The sequence below is a fragment of the Balaenoptera acutorostrata genome, chromosome 10, assembly GCF_949987535.1.
Source record: "Balaenoptera acutorostrata chromosome 10, mBalAcu1.1, whole genome shotgun sequence".
Lineage (NCBI taxonomy): Eukaryota > Metazoa > Chordata > Mammalia > Artiodactyla > Balaenopteridae > Balaenoptera > Balaenoptera acutorostrata.
Window position 1 is genome coordinate 97,238,711 of NC_080073.1, and position 21,591 is coordinate 97,260,301.

The 21,591-nt window shown below is 41.7% G+C and overlaps 2 protein-coding genes across 5 annotated transcripts in view; one reads left to right on the plus strand and one right to left on the minus strand.

Annotated features, from left to right (window-relative positions):
• The window catches only part of PHACTR1 (phosphatase and actin regulator 1), a 594,117-nt gene that overhangs the window by 9,455 nt on the left and 563,071 nt on the right, over positions 1–21,591 (minus strand). The window lies entirely within an intron of this gene.
• TBC1D7 (TBC1 domain family member 7) lies at positions 1,497–21,472 on the plus strand. Of its 4 annotated transcripts, none has more exons than XM_007173953.2 (8): positions 1,497–1,651; positions 2,999–3,154; positions 4,214–4,294; positions 7,768–7,955; positions 11,648–11,785; positions 18,103–18,248; positions 19,514–19,643; positions 20,675–21,472. In XM_007173953.2, the coding sequence occupies exons 2-8, from the start codon at positions 3,043–3,045 to the stop codon at positions 20,759–20,761; spliced, it is 882 nt and encodes a 293-aa protein (XP_007174015.2). In that variant the 5' UTR covers positions 1,497–1,651; positions 2,999–3,042; the 3' UTR covers positions 20,762–21,472. The 4 variants fall into 4 exon arrangements, with proteins under 4 accessions (XP_007174015.2, XP_007174018.2, XP_007174017.2 ...); XM_007173955.3 differs by having other exon boundaries at positions 1,522–1,573; XM_007173954.3 differs by lacking the exon at positions 1,497–1,651 and adding an exon at positions 1,717–1,992.

Here is a 21,591-nt window from a genome sequence, read left to right on the forward strand (position 1 = left end):
GCGTTGGGCACAGGGACTCGCGTTCGGTAACAGTAAGATGTTTGCCCGAGTTGTTTTGCAGGAACTTGGAATCAGCTGTGTCTAGTTTGAGCTGAGCTGGTTAAGACTGGATGGGACCACCGACCCTCCAACTGGGCATGCGTGAGTGTCTGCTTGGTGATCTTTTGAACGTGCAAAGGTCTGTAGCTTAGTCACACCTGCGTAGAATGACCTTCCCACACCTTTTCCCAATCACCTTTCCCATGACTCTGATCTCCCTGCTTCTTTATTTTTTAGCCCATAAGTATCCCAAGCCTCTTGCCTTTCAGGGAAGCCGATTTGAGATGGTTCTCCCTCTCTTTGCTGCAAACCTTGGTGTCTCAGCGTTTGGCTTGCTATGCATTGGACAAAACAAACCTGGCTCGGTAACAGTTCCTCTCAAACCCAAGTGGCTTAAAAACCCACTCATCTGGTGCTGCTCAGAGGGCTGTCCCTGAGACCAGTGCTGGTCTGTGACAAGGTAAGCAGAGAAAGTGTTTACAAACTTTAATAGCTATTTTAAAGAGTAATTTTGTCTGCTGAGTCTAAAAAGTTGGGGCTTGTATATCTTGTTTTTAAACTTCAGTTTTCAAAGAATTTATAGTGTTTTAACTGAGAGGCTGAATATACAGTGGTCGACCATATATGAAAATAGAATGGACCCACAACCTGCCTAGAAAAACAACCCCTTATGTACAAAAACCAGCCTAGGAAGCCAGCCTGACTGCTAGCTGTAGAAACAACCCAGGAAGCGGAACAATAACTACTGTAGCAACTGGCCTGGACTTGATTAATAACTTACAGCTTCCCTAATTTGTATCCCTGCTTTTCAACTTAGGACCAGCCAGAGAAAGCCAGATGTGGCTAAAGGATCACATAGGACACCCGGCTTCTCCTCTACCTGCAGCTTCCCCACGCCAACAGCCTCCGACGAGGGCACACGTGAAGCCTTCCCTTTTTTTCCACTATCAACCTTTCCCCTCCTCTGCCTGCCTTTGAGTTTCTGCCAAAATAGAAGTGATAGTGGGGCTGACTCTCTCGTACAGCAAATTCTCAATAAGTTGCTTTACACTTCTCATTTGGTTGGTCATTTATTTCCACATACCAGTAAAAAGGAAATAAAAACAAAGCAGGCGTCTGCCACCGCAGACAGTTTAAGGAGCTCCATCCTGGGGTCTGCGATCACCTCCAGGGTAGGGTTCGGGAGAGCATCCCGGGCACTCACCGCCCGGGACAGCGGGAGTAAGGTAGTCGCCATTCTCCAGACCAGGAATGAGTAGGGGGAGCAGGGAGACTGGTGCGGGGAGTGGGCGGGGCGCTTGAGATGCTAGGTTGACTTGCATCCCGCTTTCCCGTGTCTGGGTTGCAGAGTCTGCGGCCCCACGGCGTGGGTGGAGCTTCCGCGCATGCTCTCGGCGCACGCGCACTCTCGGCACCGCCCCGTGTAGCGGAGCTGACGTCACGTCCGGCGGACGCCGCGGCTGCCGGGTTTTATTTCCTGGGCGTGGGTGTCCAGCCGTCTCCCTTCGCCCGGCCGGCTCTGGGTGGTCGGCAGGTCAGCGCACCGGGCCAGGTTTCCGCTACCTCCCCGGACCACTTAGTCTGAACCCGGGTGTGGTTTCCACTACTAGAGGTGAAGCATAATAGGGAGAGTGGGACCTGGGGTCTTGGGTCAGGGTGTGTTTACTTTTCCCGTCAGGTGGGCGCTGCTGGGCAGCAAGGAAACTTACTTTATTTTCTCCCGGTGGACGCGTTTGCTGTTGCATTGCAGCCAGAGGATGGTGTCCTTAGACGGCAGCCACCGAATGGCCTTGCAGCTGTTTGGATGCTGCTTTTAAATAAATCCCACCTTATTTGGTGTTTTAATGCTTTGGAATCCTGCTTTTAAAAAACGTTTGGTCCTAAGAGCTCAGTACCCTATAGAATTCCTCAATCAAAACGAATTCTGTTCTTTCCAGTGCCCGAATCGTCTCAGTGAGTATCTTGTCAATAAGGAAGACATTGGCTGTCTAGAACTCAACCCTCCCCTAGTCCCTGGGGACATCTCAGAATTTCTAAAACCTGAGGGCTATACTCTGCACCGACGCTTTAAGCGTTTGGGGCAGGCAGTGCTATATTTTTTGAAAAATGCATTGCATCCACTCTGTTCTTAAAACACAAACCCAATTTGACCTTTTCCTGATGACTTGCCTTCAGTCTACTGAAGGTTATTGTGAAAGAACCAGAGACCAACGAACTTTTTGAGTTCTGATGCCAGATTCCAAGTCGTTATTTTGTCTCCAACTCTGTGACATCACTTGTCAACCGGCTACATTGCTGCTCCTCTTCTGGTTTATAATTTAATGCTTAATCTGTTGTGGGTTTTGAATTTTGACAATTACATTTGATAGAATTGTGTTTAAAGGAAAACTAAGTGAGGAACTTGGGTTTGTGTGTGTTTTTTTTTTTTTTTTTTTTTTTACTCTTTTTATAACTTAGTTTTTTGTTTTACCAAATGCCCATTTTAGAAAAGACAGCTAAGCCAAAGAAAGAAAATTAAAATCATCTGGAATCCTGCTGCCTAAAGATAACCATTGTTAACATTTCAGAATAGTCTAATTTAAAAAAAAATTTTTAAACAGTCATCATGTATATTTGGTAATCCCTTTTGCATGACATTTTGTCTGTCTTCCTATTTAAGTAACTTTTTTTTTGAACATGTGTAACGGCTGCATACCATTGTGCTAGGTTCTCTCCTAAGTAAAATAGGAGTGCTAAGGCATGAACCTTGTGCCATCTGTTATAGCAGCTCAGAGGACTTTTGTTTTATATCTTGGTTTTTGGCCAAGGTGCAAAGGTGACGTGATGTTAGGGTTGTGTAAAAGGGAAGGTTTAATACTGAGTCCTATGCAAGGGCAGGCCATTTATCATAGTGTATCAGATTCATGGAAAAGTTGGAGAAAATCATTAAATTTTTCATCAATTCTTCATTTGTTTCTAGGCTCACTTTTTTCTGCTCCCTATTCTGTCCTCCAAGAATGAAACATGACTGAGGACTCCCAGAGAAACTTCCGTTCAGTATATTATGAAAAAGTGGGGTTTCGTGGAGTTGAAGAAAAGAAATCATTAGAAATTCTCCTAAAAGATGACTGTCTGGGTGAGTTTTATAAGTTAAATTTACCTTATTGGTTCTCAGTCATTCCCAGATCTTCTGAAATTAAATGTTACCTTTAAAGATGTCCAGAGGTATTGGTTACCTGCGGTATTTTTTTAGTGATAGGATGGCAGCAGAATGGTATATTTTGGGAGAAGTTAAGGATTTTTCAAGTTTATATTTCACTGAGTCAGAGCCAGACCTTTTTGAAAGGCCTCTGTAGAAGTCAGTAATATTTTTTTTCTCTTATTAGACCCATGTATTTTCTTTTCTCAATTTTCAGAGGTGTCATAATAGCTTTTGGGTAAATTTGCAGCAACTCTTGCCATGATTTTCTTTTATGGAAATACTGAAACTGCATTATATATTGACATTTTTATTTCTTCTAAGCCAGTCATAATAAGGTCTGTTCTATCGCTAATTAAAGTGGAATAAACTGAGCCATAGTTAAAAACAGTAGTTTAAATGCATAGTGTTTTAAAGTTTCAAAAACATTTCCCACCTGACCTTTGATCCTCACTAGGCAGTCTGTGCTTTAAGTATTATAATTCTCACTTGACAAGTAGGGAAACTGAGGCCCAAGATGGTTGAATGTGGCTTCCTGGTGAATGTGGGGATTTGCAGGCTGACTGTGTCACTCACCGGCGATGTAAACTTAGTCAAGTCACTAAACTGCTCTGAGCTTCAGTTTCTGCATCTTTAAAACAATAACTACCCAACAAGCTTGAGATGTGGATAAATGAAATAAGTTCTATAAATAGTAACTACTGCTGATGTTATAGTGAATGTAGTAGTATATGCAAAATGCATCTCCTACACCGTGAAACACTAATTGTTTTTAAATAGCTAGTTGGAAAAAAAAAAATACATAGCTAGTTAGAACACGTGGGCTGGAAGTCAGTCTAGTGTTACCTTTCCTAGATTTGCTGATTGTATAGCAGCCTGCCTCTGACGAGATGTCTTACTATACTTTCGGTTTTCAGACATGAAATGCATCTTTACCTATTGTGATCAGCATGAAAAGCATCTAATCGTTTTTTTTTTTTCTTTTTCTTCCTCTAGATGTTGAGAAACTTTGTACTTTTAGTCAGAGGTTCCCGCTCCCATCCATGTACCGTGCATTGGTTTGGAAGGTACTTCTAGGTATGATTTCCAAGAGTTGGAAGCTTTATCTTCAACGATGTTGAATGATGGGATCATTGGCATCTTATCAGTCAGAAAAAGGAGAATTTCTTTAGGCCTTTTACTGAATGCTGGGTCTAACCTCGGGAGCCTGAATCACCACTCACTTTGGAAGCCTGGAAGAAGGTGACCTTCAGAGGCAGTCCACTGTGTGTCACTCTGAGTGTCAGGTGACATTAGAAGAGACGGTGATGCACCTTCCTGAAACAAGGTGTGGGAAGAGCATTGGGCCGGGAGAAAGGAGAACTGGTCTGGGCTTTACTGTCAGCTTGGTAACCTTCCAGAAGACGCCACTAGGCCTCTTTTTTTTTTTTTCCCTTTTTTTCTTTCATCTGTAAAATGAGGATATTGAGCTAAATTAACTCCTAGGGTTTAGCTCTTGATTTGTTAGTCTGCGACTCCCAGCTGTAGAGGTATAACTTCCTAAGGAGTGCTGTCAGAATCAAAAAAGGAATTGAAGAGTTTTTACTTCCTAGAAGCACAAATGAATAAGTTCCAGTGAAGAGTGGCCGAAGGAGAAGGAAAAACGGTCTTGCTCAGTTTCTGTGGAAGAAAAAGTGTATTAGGTGCCCGAAGTGACTGGCAGCATGCCTTTTGAGCTAAGGATTTTTTTTTTCTGTTATTGCTGAGCCTGCTGATGTATAAAATACCCATCCATTAGTACCCTCCTTTTCTTTTTTTAAAAAAAAACAAAAGTTAGGATAATCCTGGAATTCCCTTGTGAGGCAGGTATCAATATCCCAGTTTTACCGATGGGGAAAAAGACTGAAGCTAAATAATTTGCCTGAGGCCTTATAGCCTGTAAGTGGCAGAGCTGGGATTTGAGCTCAGGTTTGTAGAGCCCATTTGAAGTTAGGCTAGATTTATAGACCTTGTTTTCTTTCCAAAATGTACTATATTTTCAGGACCTGAAAAATCTGGAGTCCCGAGTCTGATTATGTAATGTGGAGCCAGCGAGGGAATGCAAGCCATGCTAGAAAGCACTGTGCGTTGCCTTTTTTGTTGTGCATCTTGACAGCCTTTGTACACTTAACTTTTCTAATAGGTCCCCGTGCAGTTACAATATAGAGAATGTGTGAAAACGACCTCAGTTTTTCCCTGAGCATTTTAAAAATCTTAGTGTTTCCAGTGCCCATCAAAGTAAATGCCTTCCAGGGGTGCCTTTTAGATGGGAATGTCGATAATATTTATATCTTCTGGGAAAGACTATGTGTCTTATTAACTGATAACGCCAGTGGATTAGTGTGAGATGGACAGTTGTACTTTGCAGCTGAGTGCCAAGGCCTGTCAGGCTGTTCATCGCCTCTTTTTTGTGGCTTGCTTTAACAGGTGAGTCTCCCTTGTTTTTGCCGTTAAAGGCACTCGAGGGACTTCCCTGGTGGCGCAGTGGTTAAGAATCCTCCTGCCAATGCAGGGGACACGGGTTCGAGCCCTGGTCCGGGAAGATCCCACATGCTTCAGAGCAACTAAGCCCGTGAGCCACAACTACTGAGCCTGCGCTCTATAGCCTGCGAACTACAACTACTGAGCCCGTGTGCCACAGCTACTGAAGCCTGCATGCCTAGAGCCCGTGCTGTGCAACAAGAGAAGCCACCGCAATGAGAAGCCCGTGCACTGCAACGAAGAGTAGCCCCCGCTCACCACAACTAGAGAAAGCCCATGCGCAGCAACGAAGACCCAAGGCAGCTGTAAATTAATTAATTAATTAATTTTTTTAAAAGGCACTTGAGATTTAGAGCTGCCACGCTATGTTGGGAGTTTGGTTCCAACATTAACCTCCCACTGTGTTAGTCTTCTGAGCTCATCCAAGTTATGTTTCCCAGAATGTTCTTTAGAATACTGGATCTGTGGTAGTTTGCACCAAAGAGAGATCCATAGTCCAGTGTACTAGCTAATAACACTGATACTAGCTTAGTAGGTACCATGTACTTTGAGTGTTTTATGTATGTTAATTTGTTTAGTCATCATTACAATTGTGTGAGATGGGTAGTATTCTTCCCATTCTTCAGATGGAGAAGCTAAGGCACAGGAAGATCAAGTAAGTTGCTGAGGGTCACCCAGCCAGTTAACTGTAGAGCTAGACTTCAGACCCAGGAACTTTGACTCTGGAGCTTGGGCTACGATACAGTTTCATGAAGTTTAATGAGGCTGGGGTAAATAAAGGAAGATGTTTTTCTTTATAGCAAAACTTAAAGCCTTAATTTCATTGTCACCACTTCCCAAATCTATTTGACTCTGGTACCCTTTTTCTCATGAAGACCCTTGGGGCTCATGTTCTGCAGAGAACATTTGGTGAAATGCTTACCCGTCCCATTCCCTGCCTCTGGCAGATAAGGAAACAAGTGCCCGGAGGGACATTTTTGAGCATCCTGGTGTTAACACCTCTGGGACTAGTTGACTGAAGGCCCATCCAGTGCTCTTTCCACTGTGTTTTCTCCATGCCATTTGTTTGTATTTAAAAAAATGTGGTTCTTGCCCCAAAGTCTAATGAGTAGACATCATGTTTAAATATATTAATGAGCATAAAATGGCATTGAAATGTAATGTAAGGTCACTTTGGTAGTGAAAATTAGAGATTTTTTTTTCCTTCTAAAGAGAGACTTTAGGACTTTGAGCAAGTTTTAGTTGTTGGGGAAGAAAAGGATTTGACCACTTGGTGGTGGTTCTAAGATGAAGGGGGTTGTGTTGTCACCTACAGCTCCCTTAACAAAATACCACAGACTGGGTGGCTTAAATAACAATTTATATCCTCACAGTTCTGGAGGCTGGGAAGTCCAAGATCAAGGTGCTGGCCGATTTTGTTCCTGGTGAAGTGTCACCTCCTGGTTTGCTGTGTCCTCACACGGCAGAGAGAAACCATGCCAGCCTCTTCCTTTTCTTATAAGGGCACTAGCCCTGTTGGATTAGGGCCTCACCTTATGACTTCTTTTAACCTTAATTACCTCCTAAAGGCCCTGTTGCCAAATATAGTCACATTGGGGGTTAGGGCTTCAACATATGAATTGTGGAGGTTGGGGGATGGGAACAATCCCATATTAGGGGCTAAGCACAGCAACTGGAGATAGGCCTTTAGCAGCTAAGGGTGGCCCGAGGCTGACAACCGTAAACTTGAATTAAATCATTATTGTAATTGGTGTGATTTATCTTGAATTTATGTGGCACATTTATTCAAAGGCTTTATGATGTCGTTTCATTTCTCTTTAATATCAATGATGTAATTGCCATTCAAATATTGATAGTATTTAAAATTTGATTTATAGTGTGAATTTCTAAAAGATAATCTATACGGTAACTAAATATTTGTGTGAGTTCTAGTCTAATTGTGGTAGGCAGCTTCGCACAGGATTCTCTTTCATAGAAGAGGAATTTGGATTGGTGCCTCAGTATTTTGCCCTCTTTTTTTTTTTTTTTTTACCCACCCCGGGTCTCTATAGGCATCTTGCCTCCACACCATGAGTCCCATGCCCAGGTGATGATGTATCGCAAGGAGCAGTACTCCGATGTCCTTCACGCCCTGGAAGTCATTCGCTTTATCAGTGATGCCACACCTCAGGTTGAAGTCTATCTCTACATGCATCGGCTGGAGTCTGGGAAGTTGCCTCGAAGTCCCTCCTTTCCACTGGTCAGTGGTGCTTTTGTTTGACCCTTGGTTCAACTTTAGACTGCTCCATCTGCCAGCCTTTGTTTGCATTATGTTTTACCTTAGAAACTTTCAGTGGCTCTTCTTTGTAGAATAAAAGCAACACATCTTTCCCAGACATTCATAGCCCTGTACATTTTGACCCAGTCTCCCTAATGTTTTAAAATTTTGTTTTGAAGTAATTTCAAAGTTATAGAAAAGTTGCAAGAATACTAGCAAGAAACCCCATATACCCTCTATCCCGGTTCCCTAGTCATTAACATTTTACCATGTTTGCTTTGTCATTTTTCCTATATATGTGTACATATTTTTTTTCCTAAACCAGTCGAGAATAAGACGTAGACACAGCATCCCATTCTTTCCGATTCCTGCAGTGTGTACTTGCTAAAGATGAGAACACTCCCCTGGGTGACCATAGTTCTGTCATCAACACCAAGAAGTTGACATTGATACAGTATTAACAGCTAATCTTCAGACTCCATTCCCGTTTGACCAACTGTCCCAATATTGCCCTTTATCTAAACAATGAAAGTTGTGGTTCAGAACTTATCAAACTTTCAACTACTGGTTTTACCATTTGTTGATGATTTAAAAACTTTTTTTTTCTGTTCTAACTCTTCATTTTAAAATAGTAGAAAAAAGTTGCATAAAGAGTTAAGTGTTCCCATATACCTTCACCTAGCATCCTCAAATGTTACATCTTAATTATACTCTGGTTATTTATCAAAACCAGAAAATTAGCAGTGATACAATACTATGAACTAATCTATAGGTGTTACTGAAATTTTGCTGACTGTCCCACTGATGTTCTTTTTCTGGTCCAGGATCCAGTCTGGGATCATGCATTACGTTTACCATGTCTTAGTTGCCTTTAATCTGGAATAGTCCCTCAGTCTTCCTCTGTCTTTCATGACCTTGACAGTTTTGAAGAGTACTGGCCAGTAGAACATTTCTCAATTTGGGTTTGTGTGTTTCCTCATGATTAGAATCTAGTTATGTGTTTCTGGCAGGAATTCCACAGAAATATGATACTTATTACTCTTGCTGCTAACTTTGATCACTTGGTTAAGGTGGTGTCTGCCAGGTTTCTTCAAGGTAAGGTTGCTATTTTCCCTTTGTAATTAATAAGTAACTTGTGGGGAGGTACTTTGAGACTGTGTAAATATCAATCCACTGACTCTTGCCTGAAACAGTTTTTACTGTGCTGATTGCCAAATGGTGATCTTCTAACTCCTTCGTTCCTTCTGCATTTATTAGTTGACTTTTCTGCAAGGAAGAGTTTTCCCTTCTCCCTCATTTATGTATATCGGTATGAATTTATAGATTCCTCTTTTATTTGATGGCCTATAATTCATTACTACCATTATTTTGATGTTAAAATTGTCCCATGTTTAGCCAGCGGGAGCCCCTTCAAGCTGACTTGTGTGTCTTTTTGACAAGTTCCCATCATTTTGAGCACTTTCTTACTTTCTGGCACAAAAAGACATTCCAGGCTCATTTTGTACTTTCCCTACCCCAGGCTTGGAATCAGGCCTTTTTTTTTTTTTTTTGGAGTATTATATCTAGAAACCAAGAACAGGGCGCTAGGTATGCTCATTGTCTGTGGCGTGTCATTGCTTCTAGGCCCTCTCAGCAGACAGCTAGGAAATACACACACCTGTGTGTTTATATATCTATCTATTTCTATACTAAAGACCCTGAGTTAATGCCAAAGCTGCCAAGTCCTTTCTAATATCCCAAGTTCATTTAACCCTCACCCTTTTTATATTTGCAGCTTCCTTCTCTGGCAGTTGCAGTGAGGCTAATGGAAGCCTCGTCTTATTTGTATTTATCTCTTTGCTCGTCCCTCTGTCTGTCACCACTGTGGCCGGCCGCCTCTCTGGCCCTGGCCTGCGGGCCTCACAGGCCTCGAAGTCACTGGCTGCCTCCTTGGCCTTGACCCTTCCTTGGCCTCAGGCCCACAGGCTCCAGCCTGCTTTATAGGTTTCACCTTTGACAAACTGCTCACTCTGGTTACTTGGACTGCTTACTATTTATAAAGGGAAGAGAGGGGGAGTGGAGGAGGACAGGCAAAGTAATGACTATAGCTCTTGGGCTTTGGCTATTTTAATACAACTTGCAATTCGCTCTAAGCATTTTAACTTTTGGCTAAAACAGAGTGAATTGTTCAGAAGAGGGATTTGCCTGCAAACTGTGCTGTTCTGTAATTTTTTTGGTGGCTGTTGCAGATTGCAGTCTGCCAGCACAGCAGTTTGAACTTCGACGTGTTCTTTCTTTTTGAGGTTGCTTTGGGTCCCATGGGCAAATCTTAGGTCGTCCACTTTGATGAAGTTTATCAAGAGAGAACATTCCTGAAAATAGTTGGAACGCTCAAACTTTAAATTTTATTTCCCGTTGGCAGAATGCAGTTAGCTGATAGTACTACTCAAGTTCCTAAACTGTATATGAAGTTAGGTTAGATTATCCATTAGCTCAAGAGATCTAGATGATAGGTTATCGTTTCCACCTCATCCCTGCTCAGCTTTCCAGGCTTGAGGTCCAGGCACCTGTACCGTGGCCTCAGGCTGACATGCTGTCCAAGTTTTGTTCTGGGCTCAAGTCTCCTTGGTCACCAAGCCCTAGAAGCTGTATTTTCCTTATCTTTTAATGAGACTGTGTGACAGTGCTCAGCACAGGGCTGGGCACATAGAAGCTGACTTCGGCTGGAGGGCGCTGGTCCTCTTAGCTGTGTCTCAGAGTAACTGGGAGCAGCATTGAGGTGCCAGGTTCAGGAGCACCCAGCACAGCGCCCAGGGCCGGGTGGGAGTCCACGAAAGGAGGCTTTCTGCTATTCTTGACATTTTGTAGAATGTTAATAAGTGGAAAGGAGGCCTGAAATGCAGTACTTCTGTTAAAATAGGTATTTTGATTTTAACTTGGGACTTCTTAGGGGAGTAGAAGGAAACTTTTTAGTTTCTTTTCAGTGTTAAAAATCCTTCAGCTGTTAAATCCTAGATGAAAATGTAAAGCTTTTGGTGTAAGATACGGTGTTAGAAAACAGATATTTCAAGTGGATTCCAGTTTTTATGAGATTTCTTTTGAAATTTACTTGAGGGTTTGCTTTCATGTTCTGAGTATTGACACAAGGTTTGAGAAATGCCATTCTTCTGAGTCCTAAAATTCTGATTCTAGGGCCATTTTTAGCTTTTCAGGTGCTTAAAGATAGAACAAAAATTTAAAGCTATGTATGAATGCTTTGAAATAAAATGCTTATTAGTCCTTTTGGGGTCATTTAATGTTTGCAAATTATTGACAGAGGTCTCCAGTTGTTTGCTGTTTATCACTTCTGTTTGAAAGGAATTCTCCTCCAGCGCAGGGAATACTTCTGGGTGTAGAGTCAGCCCTTGCTTAGGGTTTGTGTTGACTCTTTGGCCTTAATGTTAGAAGTTGGAAAATCTCTGAATGTTCAGCTTGAAACCTGAGTGTTCAGAAGCAGCGCTGACTCCGATTCCTCTGGTTACTCATCCTCATCTCCCCTTGGTCATCTTTTTAGTGATGGACTGTGCGCTCTTGGTCCCACTTTGATTTATTGCAGGTCCTTCAGAATCTAGGGAACAAGGCTTCATTATTATTAAAGAATTCTGTATTTCTCTCTTCTACCTCCCTCTTGAGAGTTATTATTATTAATCTTGCAGGAGCCAGAAGATGAAGTATTTCTTGCCATTGCTAAAGCCATGGAAGAGATGGTGGAAGATGGCATTGACTGTTACTGGCTCACCCGATGCTTTGTGAACCAGCTGAATAACAAGTACCGGGATTTTCTACCCCAGCTGGTGAGGGATGATGTTATGGCTGTTTTGGGGAGGGCGTGAGCAATGGTAATGGGGGTCCTCAGGAAATGGCCTTTACCTCCTGGTGCTGCTGCAATTATGCGTGGACCCTCTGTGGTGGGAATCGGCAGATGCCTTCTGTAAAAGGCCAGATGGTAAATATTTCCAGCTTGGTGGGCTAGGTGTGTATGTCTCTGTTGCAAGCACACAGCTCTGCTGTTGTCACACAAAATAACATAAAAGCATGGTTGTGGCTGGATTTGGCCTCTGCAGGCTGTAGCTTGCCCACCCCCCGCTCTATAGTATTCCTTATCTTGATCCAGAATCCACTGACTTCAGCTAGAATTACCCGTCTGTACTAAGGTTTAAGTTTGGCTGTGTAGAATGGGAAGCCCAAGTAACCGAGGCTTTGTCTTCTCTCGCGTAAGCAGAAGTCTGGCGGCAAAAGGCAGCCCAGGGCTGCTGCCACAGCCATCGTACGGCCAGGGACCCAGGCTCCTGTCCTCCTGTTCTGGCGTTCTCAGGTGTGATCCTTCCTCTCGTGATCACACGACAGATGCTGAAGTGACAGCCGTGACATCCCTGTTCTAGGCAGGAAGGAAAGGCAAAGACGAAAGCAAAGGAGGAGAAGTGACAAGCCAGGCCCGCCTGTCTCCCTTTAGCAGACTTGCCTTCTGCATGACTATCGGCGGGCAGGACTGTGTCGCCAGGCCGCCCCAGTTTGCAGTGGAGCCTGGGAAGTGCGGTCGGTTCGTTTTAGCTGGGCACCTTGTGATCTCACATTAGAGTCCGGACTCTGTTTGTGAGGAAGGCAGCCGGTGGTCTGTACACTCTGACTTGGGAATCCGGAGACCAGCGCTTGTGTCATCAGCACAAGCCAGGGGTCCTTTGCCATTCTCTTTGCCCAGTGTTTTCCCTCATTTTATAAAAACGAGTCTTTTTTCTTAAGTCATTGAATTGTTTCACTCGGAAATTCTGTTGAAAGCAGTAACCGTGGTACAGGACGCAGGGTCAGGTGCGGGGCACAGGTCAGCCGAGCCCTGGAGATCCATCCCTGTTCTGTGTCCGTTAGGGTGGTCGGCGAGACTCTTCGGCCCTCAGCTTCCCAGAGCACTGAACAGGAGTGTTTTTTATGTACTTGCATTAAGTAAAATTTGATTTTTAGAATTTTGAAATTTAATTCACTTAATTTCAATAACAATAAAGCATGGCATTGGAGCATATGTAAATGAAATGTTAGCTGCCTAATTAAATCAAGAGGTCCGAATCATACTGTGATTTAATTAGCTTTTCTTATTATTGGAGTAAATGCAGTAGCATTTTGATAGTTTGTTTAAGAATTCATTACTTTTAATAACACAAGTAACAGATACATTCTCGAAGTATTAAGTAATCCAGATGAATCCAGTGTCGTCATAGACCTGCACCAGCACCTCCCCTCCCCCACTTTCTAAGTCGTAGGCATTGTCATCAGCTTGGTGTGTATTTGTCTAGACTATTTTATGTGCATTGGAATGGATGGGGATGCGAGTGCATTCCCATGAACACGTGTGTGTGTATGTGTATATGTATATAACATATATATATAAAATTTTTTTTTAAATGTAAGTATTATCATACTGTTCATACGGTCCTACAGTTCTTTTTAAAACTTAATGTCTGGGAGCTTTTCCATGTCAGTACACATAGGTAGTTTTCAGCCCTGACTTCCTATTAGTACCACCTGTGAGCTCTTAAAAATGACCAAACCAATAAAATCAGAATCTTCAGGGGTGAGGCCCCAGAATTCTACTTTTTTTAAAACTCCAAGTGATTCTGAAATGAGGCTAGGATTGAGAGTCGCTCTTTTAGAATCACTTTAAAAAATTCTCATAGTATTTTCTGGTAAGAATTTGCCCTAATTTAATGTAAAGACTCCATGCTGACAGCCCCACTCCGAGTACGTGATGTGTTCCCATGTGTGTATGTGTGCGTGTGTCTCTGGGGGGGGGTTACCTATACAACAAATGCTCAATTGCAAGAGACATATTTAAATTTGTTAACTATCAGGTTACTTACCCAGAAGTTGTACCAATTTCGCTTCCCCCAACAGTTAATGAGATTTCCTGTTTTCCACCCCATTGCCAATACTTGATAGTATCACTCTCTTAAGATTTTGCCAGTCTGATAGTGAAATGGTAGCCCATTTTAATTTCCATTGCCTCATTTTTGAGTGAAGTTAAGCAACTTTGGGTATGTTTATTGGTCATTATATTTGTCTACCTTTCTATTTTGTTTCCGTCTTTTTTTTTTTTTTTTTGGTAAGAATTATTGCTATATGCTGGATATTTATCCTTTGTTAATAAGTTAAATATTTTCTCTGAAAATATTTCTCCCTGTTGTGTAAAGATGTAAAGATTTGATACAGTTGGATTTATCAGTATTTCTTTTGCTGTTTTGTGTCTTAGTTAGAAAGCCCTTTCTAATCCCGAGATTTAAAAACAAGTTTTTAAAAAGCTTCTAACTTTTAAAAATATTTGAACATTTTAAAATTTAGTCCTTTAATTTGTGAAGGACTTACCTTTGTGACTGGTATCAGACGCAGACATGACTCTGTTCCTTTTGTGGTTAACTGCAACACAGCTTCAGCCAGTACCCCACTGCCCTCTTCCTCCTTGCTCTGGGTAACAGTTTGAGAACATGATTCATGCCAACCAAGACTAAATTTGCTTTACTGATGAATTATTTCATCTTAACACATCTGTTTTTACAGATGAGCAAACTGAAGCACAGAGCAGTTAAGTAACTTGTCCAAGGCCACACAGTTAATAAGTAGTAGAACTACCACTTATACTGTTTGTCAGTTCATTCTTTTTTTCACAGATTTGAATGCCACCTTTATCATGTTACTAGGTTTATGTATATATTTATCTCTTTCTGGACTCCCTTTTTTTTTTTTTTTTTCTATCAAGGTATTTGTCTGTTTCCTGGCCAGTACCATATGACTTACTTTAACTTCCTAGCATATTTTGATAGCTGGTAGGGAAATTTCCCTCTTATTGTTCTTTTTCAAAAATGCCTTGAGCTTTTTTTTTTTTTTTTTTAAAGAAATGAATTTTAGAATCAGCAAGATACTTAATGTTCCCATGTCCCCTGAACCTTAACTTCCCCATCTTCAAAAAAGGGGTTTATTTTCGCATGTACATTATAGTGCCGAGCACATAGTTTTTTATAGTTGCAAATTTTTTTTTTAAGTTCTGAATATATAAGAAAAGCTAAATTTCCTTTGTATTGCTGTTTGATTTAGCCATCAAGTGACTTAAACTTTTTCTTGTGTGTGTGACTTAAACTTTTAAAGTCACGTTTTAAAAAAAGTTGTCTTTAATTAAACTTTGTTTAGTCCAGCTTAAAATTTTTTATTGTTGTATACTAGATCTCTTCTGCCTAGCTTCTTGTTAGTTTCTATAATCTTGTCTGTCATCTTTTCAAATTTTTGTGGTTTTACCAAATTTGTTATCACAAAGCATAGGTTGTTTCATAATCCTGGGGAAATGTGCACGTGATAGACAGTGACGTGCTTTTGACATCCAAAGAAAAATATATTTCTGGCGATGACACCTTTATGTTGTAATGTTCTGATTTATAGGATTACATCACAGCTTTCCTCTCCATACAAGCTTTTGGAAATTATCTTTGATGAGGCCTCTGATTGCCAAGGAGATTAGAGGCCAGCTTCAGTGGTGTGACATGGAAGGTCTCTGTTGTTCTCTTCAAATCAGACTGCCTTTAAGCCATCTCAGTCTTAACTGTGTTTAGTCATTAAAGTGAGTGAGTTTTCTTTCCTTGCCATTGATATAATTTTTAAAAGCTGTCCTAAAGAGAGGGTTTTTTTGTTTCTTTTTTTTTTTTTTTAAAGGGAACGCTATTTATTTATTTAATTTTTTTGGCTGTGTTGGGTCTTCGTTTCTGTGTGAGGGCTTTCTCTAGTTGTGGCAAACGGGGGCCACTCTTCATCGCGGTGCGTGGGCCTCTCACTATCGCGGCCTCTCTTGTTGCGGAGCACAGGCTCCAGATGCGCAGGCTCAGTAGTTGTGGCTCATGGGCCTAGCTGCTCCGCGGCATGTGGGATCCTCCCAGACCAGGGCTCGAACCCTTGTCTCCTGCATTGGCAGGCAGATTCTCAACCACTGTGCCACCAGGGAAGCCGAAGGTTTTTTTTTTTTTCTTTTAATAAACACTATTAGCAGCCTCTTCCTAAGTTTAATATAAATTCCTCTCAAGGTGGTTAAATCTCTTGTCAGGTTTTGCCTTCTGTTGAGGTATGCTTTATTTCCTTAAAAGTAAGTATATGAGGGTCATGGAAATATTGGAAATAACCTAAATGTTTTACAGTAAAATATAAATAAAATTATCACATCTACCATTTCTACCATTTGCTGTGTCCTAAAAATTTCAGGCAGTATAAATGTCATCTTGCACTAAAAAGAAAAAAAAAGCACACATGGATATGTATTTATACTCGCCCTCTTAGATTTAGCAGTAGCATCTGATACACGTTTTTCTTCACCCTGCTTTATTTTTTTTTTAACCTAATATACGCTGGGGATTATGCCATAAGCAGTATATAGAGACATTCCTTATTCCTTTTCACAGCTGCATAGCACTCCATCCTAGTTTATTCAACCCATCCTCTGTTGTTGGCTAATTGAGATGTTTCCAGTCTCTTGCTGTTATAACAGGTGAATAGCTTTGTGCATGTATCTTTTTGTATATTTGCCAGTATATTTGGGGGATAGATTTCCTAGAAATGAATTGACTAGATCGAGGGGTAAAGGCATATGTTACTTAGCTAGGTTTTTTTCAGATTCCTCTCTGTAGAGCTCATGCCCTTCTGCATCCTCATGATCAACAGATGAGAACACCAGTTTCCCTGTAGCCTCGCCAGCCTGGTGTGTGTTGTTGCCAGCATGATAGGTGAGAAAGGGTACCTCACTGTAGCGTCAGGTCGCATTTCTTTTATCATAGCCAGGTTGAGCATCTTTTCGTATGGGTTAGAGCCATGTGCATTTTTTCCGGTAGAGGTTTTGGCATGTTCCTTTTTTAGAAGCTCTCTTTGTTTAGGGATATGTATGCTTTAAGCTGGACCAGATATTAATACGTGGCCCTCTTTGCCTGGCCAAGTCCTGTCCCTTCGTCGTGGGCCAGCTCAAACGTCAGCTCTCCTGGGAAACTCCTTCTGGCTTCTTAAGTAGGGGTTAGGATTCCCACCTGGATGTGCCCATTGTCTCTGCTTATTCCCATCGTATCATCCCTGCCCTCAAGGGGCTTCCAGCCTGGTTGAGAGAGCTGCAAAGAGCTAACTATAACACACTGTAATAAAGCTATCTTACCTTTTACTCCCTTCCCTATATATGTAGCACAGTGTCTGGCTACGGTGGACATTGTAAGGGTTATGAATTGCCTCTTTGGCAGAAGTACAGTGGTGCAGATATTTAGTGTAAAAAAAAAAAAAAAAATTGCATTTAGCCAGGTTATATGGGATCTGGTTGTGCCCTTCTGGATAGAGAGTACAGACTTGAGGGTTTGACCTTAGGATCCGTGCTTTGCCAGAGAACCCTATAAATACAGCAAACCCGTCTGGGAGCCAGCTTTGTTAGCTCCCAGTCTTCTAGTGTTGGCTGCTGTGTAACCTTACATGGGAGAGGCTGCCAGACGGAACCCCGGAGCATTTTCCCCCTGTGTTATTCCTGTACCTCCCCGGAATTCTTGTGCACATCTTGCTGGGGACAGAGCTCCTCCTCAGGACGTCCCTGTTGTCTGACCCTCCCTGCCAAGTGCAGAGTGCGCTCCACGTGGGTCAGCGTAGGTGGCATCAGTGACTGCTGGGCCCTTTTCATCTCCATTCTTCCTAGTTCCCTGTCCCCGCTTTAGTCCCGCTCTGTTTCTTTGGCCGTACCCTTGTCCTTTCCCTGAACGTCTAACCTACTGCCCTAGAGCAGCCAGAACGCGGGCCTTTCTCAGCTCCCCAGAGCAACTGAATTTTGCTTTGGACTTTTGCCTTAGGTTGTTGAATCTGGCTAGCACAATTAGGACTAACTAGGGTGAGTAACTGTTCCTTTTAGCCCGGGACTGTCCCAGGAAACCCCTTAGTCCTGGACGGTTGGTTGCTCTGGTTAGTGCTGACCTGGGAAACTGCTGCCTCACCAGTGACTTAAATGAGTCTGAAGCTTTGTTTTCTAGCATTTCCTGTGTTCAGCATGTACACCTTTTCATCACAGCCTGTAAGAGCAGGTAACATTATGTCACAGGAACTGAGTAATCTCTTCCTGTTTAATCATTAGCCAAAGGCTTTTGAACAATACTTGAACCTGGAAGATAGCCGACTGCTGAGTCATCTGAAGGCGAGTTCTGCAGTGTCCAAGCTTCCCTATGATCTCTGGTTCAAGAGGTGCTTCGCCGGGTGCTTGCCTGAATCCAGCTTACAGAGGCAAGTATTTCTTTCAAATACGGACTGCAGGCTCAGAGGCAGAAAAATCCTGTGTTCTTTTTTTTTTTTTTTTTTAACGTGATCATCTTGGAATATAAATTTGCTTTAGAACAATACAATAATTTGATGCTAACTTCTCCAGCAGCTAACATAACAACACATGATTCTGCTTATTATATATACAGTTAGAAACATTAGAAATATCTCATATTAATATAAATATTAAAAAATATTAGAACATACAGTTAGAGAAACTGAAGGCCCTCAATGTGTTCAATGCTGTTCAGTATTCCCGTATGAAATAGTCTCCAGGAGTGTATGTGGGCTTTTCCAGAAATGGAGCAGGTCCTAGAGAAAATGTTTATTTCTAAAGTAGCTGAAGGCAGTGAGAGACTTGAGACTCAAACTCAACTCTTCCATCAGCTTCAGACGTGTTACGGGTATTTCAGTGTCCTGGACCACCCCATCCACAACTTTGCAGTTGAGGAGAAAGGTAAATATACAGAGGACATTACAAGACAATGCAGTTGGCATGTATAGAATAATTACCAACTGTAAGAGTTTATAGGAGTTATCAGAATAGTTATTTTAGAGTATATTTAATAACTGACTCCTTAATTAAGGAATTTAAACCACTGGAAAATGAAATTGAATTTATCATTTTCATTTGGTGCTTTTGTTGTTCCTTACCACATAATGACTATATTAACATTACAAAATGTTAGTAAAATCTAAGCTTTGGTTTAGGACTTTGCTGCCGGAAAATGTCAGTTTTGAAACATTAGGGAATTGGCACACTGGTCAATTCCTAGCAGAGCAAATATTGATACTTTCTAGTGCTTGTTCCTTTTTTCCTTCCACTGCTGATTGTGTCTGAAATAGATTTCAAATGGCTGATCTGTGTTGTTTTCCTTGATGATGAGTTCTTCATGGCTGTTTTCTGAAGCTCATGCACTCAGCCCTCTGTATCCGCAGATGTGCATCTGCGGATTCAACTGATCCTGTGCTGTGTTTATAATTTGTGGTTGGTTGAATCCTTGGATGTGGAATCTGCAGATACAGAAGGCTGACTGTACCACCTCATTTTACACAAGGGACTTTAAACCTCCACGGATCTTGGTATCCACAGCAAGTGAGTCCTGGAACCAATTCCCTGGGGATACCGAGGGACGATGGTACTTAAAATGTAATTTGATTTAATTTTGAAATTTGAGCTGTTTAGATAAACATAAACTTCAAACTCGTAATTTGATTTTATTTTGCAGGGTTTGGGATAAAGTTATAAGTGGATCCTGTAAGATACTAGTTTTTGTAGCTGTGGAAATTCTCTTAACCTTTAAAATAAAAGTAACGGCACTGAACAGTGCAGAGAAGATAACAAAGTTTCTGGAAAACGTAAGTGTACTTTGTTGTATTTTAATTTTGAATCTAGAAAGGAAGTCAGTTTAGCAAGCCAGATTTTTCTATTGCATTAAATTATTTCAGAGACATAGTGTAGTTTTACATCAGAAGAAACAATTTTCCCCTGAAGAAGTTTCAAGTTGGTCTGTGGATTGTAGTCCAGTCCTTTGGGGTCAGTGGTCTGAGCAGCGAGTCTCCACGAGTGTGTGCACCTGGGACTGGAGTCGTGTCCCCTGATGTGACCACTAGGAGGCTTGTCAAGAAAAGGAAGAGGTGGGATCTTTACTTTAGGGTGAGTGATCTTTGTTGCTGGAAAAGGAAACCTGATGTTTTGAGGGATTTTGTAAGTCCTTTCATTTCTGTTGCTATCCTCTGGTAGAATCCCAGTTGGATTTGTTAATGTGCTGAAATGTAAACTTAGAGCATGTTGAAAAGGGTCTGAATGAATCTGTTTTTCCCTGTCTTTGTATCTTAGAACACCCTTAACCAGGCAAAAAGAGGTGGAAGTAAAGACACTTAGGTGTGAGTGAATTTCACTGGACCCCAAATCTATGTATTTTAATCAGTCAATGTGAACAGTGGCCCGGTAAATAAGTACTAAGTGAATGTATGTTGGATCAAAGAACCATCATCGTTATAATAATTAGTGGCTCACAGTGCCAGGGCCACTGCTAAGTATTTTTTGTGAATTACCTCATGTAACCCGGTAAAGAGCCCTGTGAATTGCGGCTATCATCTGCCCCATTTTAGAGACGGGGATCTGAACCCAGGGAGCTCAGATAACCTGCCCAGGAGTCCACAAGTAGTGGGCAGTGCAGGGTTCGACCCTAGGCAGCATGACACGACTGCTCCTTACTGTGACCTCAGGTGGCGCGTGAAGCAGATCCTGGCAGTAGCCTCCTGTGCGATCACTTTCTGAAAAAGGGTGAAAACTCCAGTGGAAATGAGATTTGTACCAGAGTGAAAATGAGGGAGATACTGAAGTCGGAAACACACATTTCAGAGACTGGTTTGCTTGTTCACAGATCCCCCAGGACAGCTCGGATGCGATTGTGAGCAAGGCCATCGACCTATGGCACAAACACTGCGGGAACCCGGTCCACTCCGCCTGAACGTTCCTGACGTTGTGGACAGTCTGCCAGGCCTGCCCAGAGGGCTTTTCTGGGACATGATCTACTAAACTGATAATAGGGTTCTCACTTTGGTGCTCAAAGTGTAATTGTTTTCCCAGCAAAATTTATTTAAGATACCTGGAGTTGCTGTGTTGTGGAATGGCATCTTCTGATTACACAGAACTACAGAGTTCAACTCTGAATAGCATTTTTAAAAAAATTTATTTTATTGACGTATATAGGTGATTTACAATGTGTTAATTTCTGCTGTACAGCAAAATGATTCAGTTATACATATATATACATTCTTTTTCATATTCCTTTCCGTTATGGTTTATCACAGGGTATTGAATATAGTCCCCTGTGCTTATACAATAGGAACTTGTTCTGAATAGCATTTTAAAAGGGTTGTTTGAAAATAGCTCCCAGTTTGTAAAGCAGTTGAGTCAGGGTGGGTGGGTGCTTGAGTAAGCAGGGTGTAACCAAGCTTGCCCTGCTCCTCTCTACTTAGCACCAAGCTAGTTACTTTATAAGGTCTATTTCTGGAATGACGAACAACTTCCTTATGTTGACAACTCGGATTCGGCTTTTGTTGATACAGTACCTGTTGAAATCTAAGCTGACTTTCTAAATCTTCTGAAACCTAAATCTGCTTTCTGAGACTTTGTCTTGCTAAATAGGTTTAAATAAAGGCCTTACATTTTGTTTTTCCTCTTTGTGCCAGTTGGAGTGAAATATTACTGAACAAAATGTGTCTAAATTTACCTGCTGAAAGAGGACTTGTTGATATTTTGCTGGACTCATGCTTTTTCTTGATGGGACATTAAATG

Coding starts and splice junctions, on each gene's coding strand:
- TBC1D7 (XM_007173953.2), top strand. CDS start 3,043: ATGACTGAGGACTCCCAGAGAAACTTCCGTTCAGTATATTATGAAAAA. Junction 3,155..4,213: donor CCTAAAAGATGACTGTCTGG/GTGAGTTTTATA, acceptor TTCTTCCTCTAG/ATGTTGAGAAACTTTGTACT. Junction 18,249..19,513: donor CCTGAATCCAGCTTACAGAG/GCAAGTATTTCT, acceptor TTTATTTTGCAG/GGTTTGGGATAAAGTTATAA.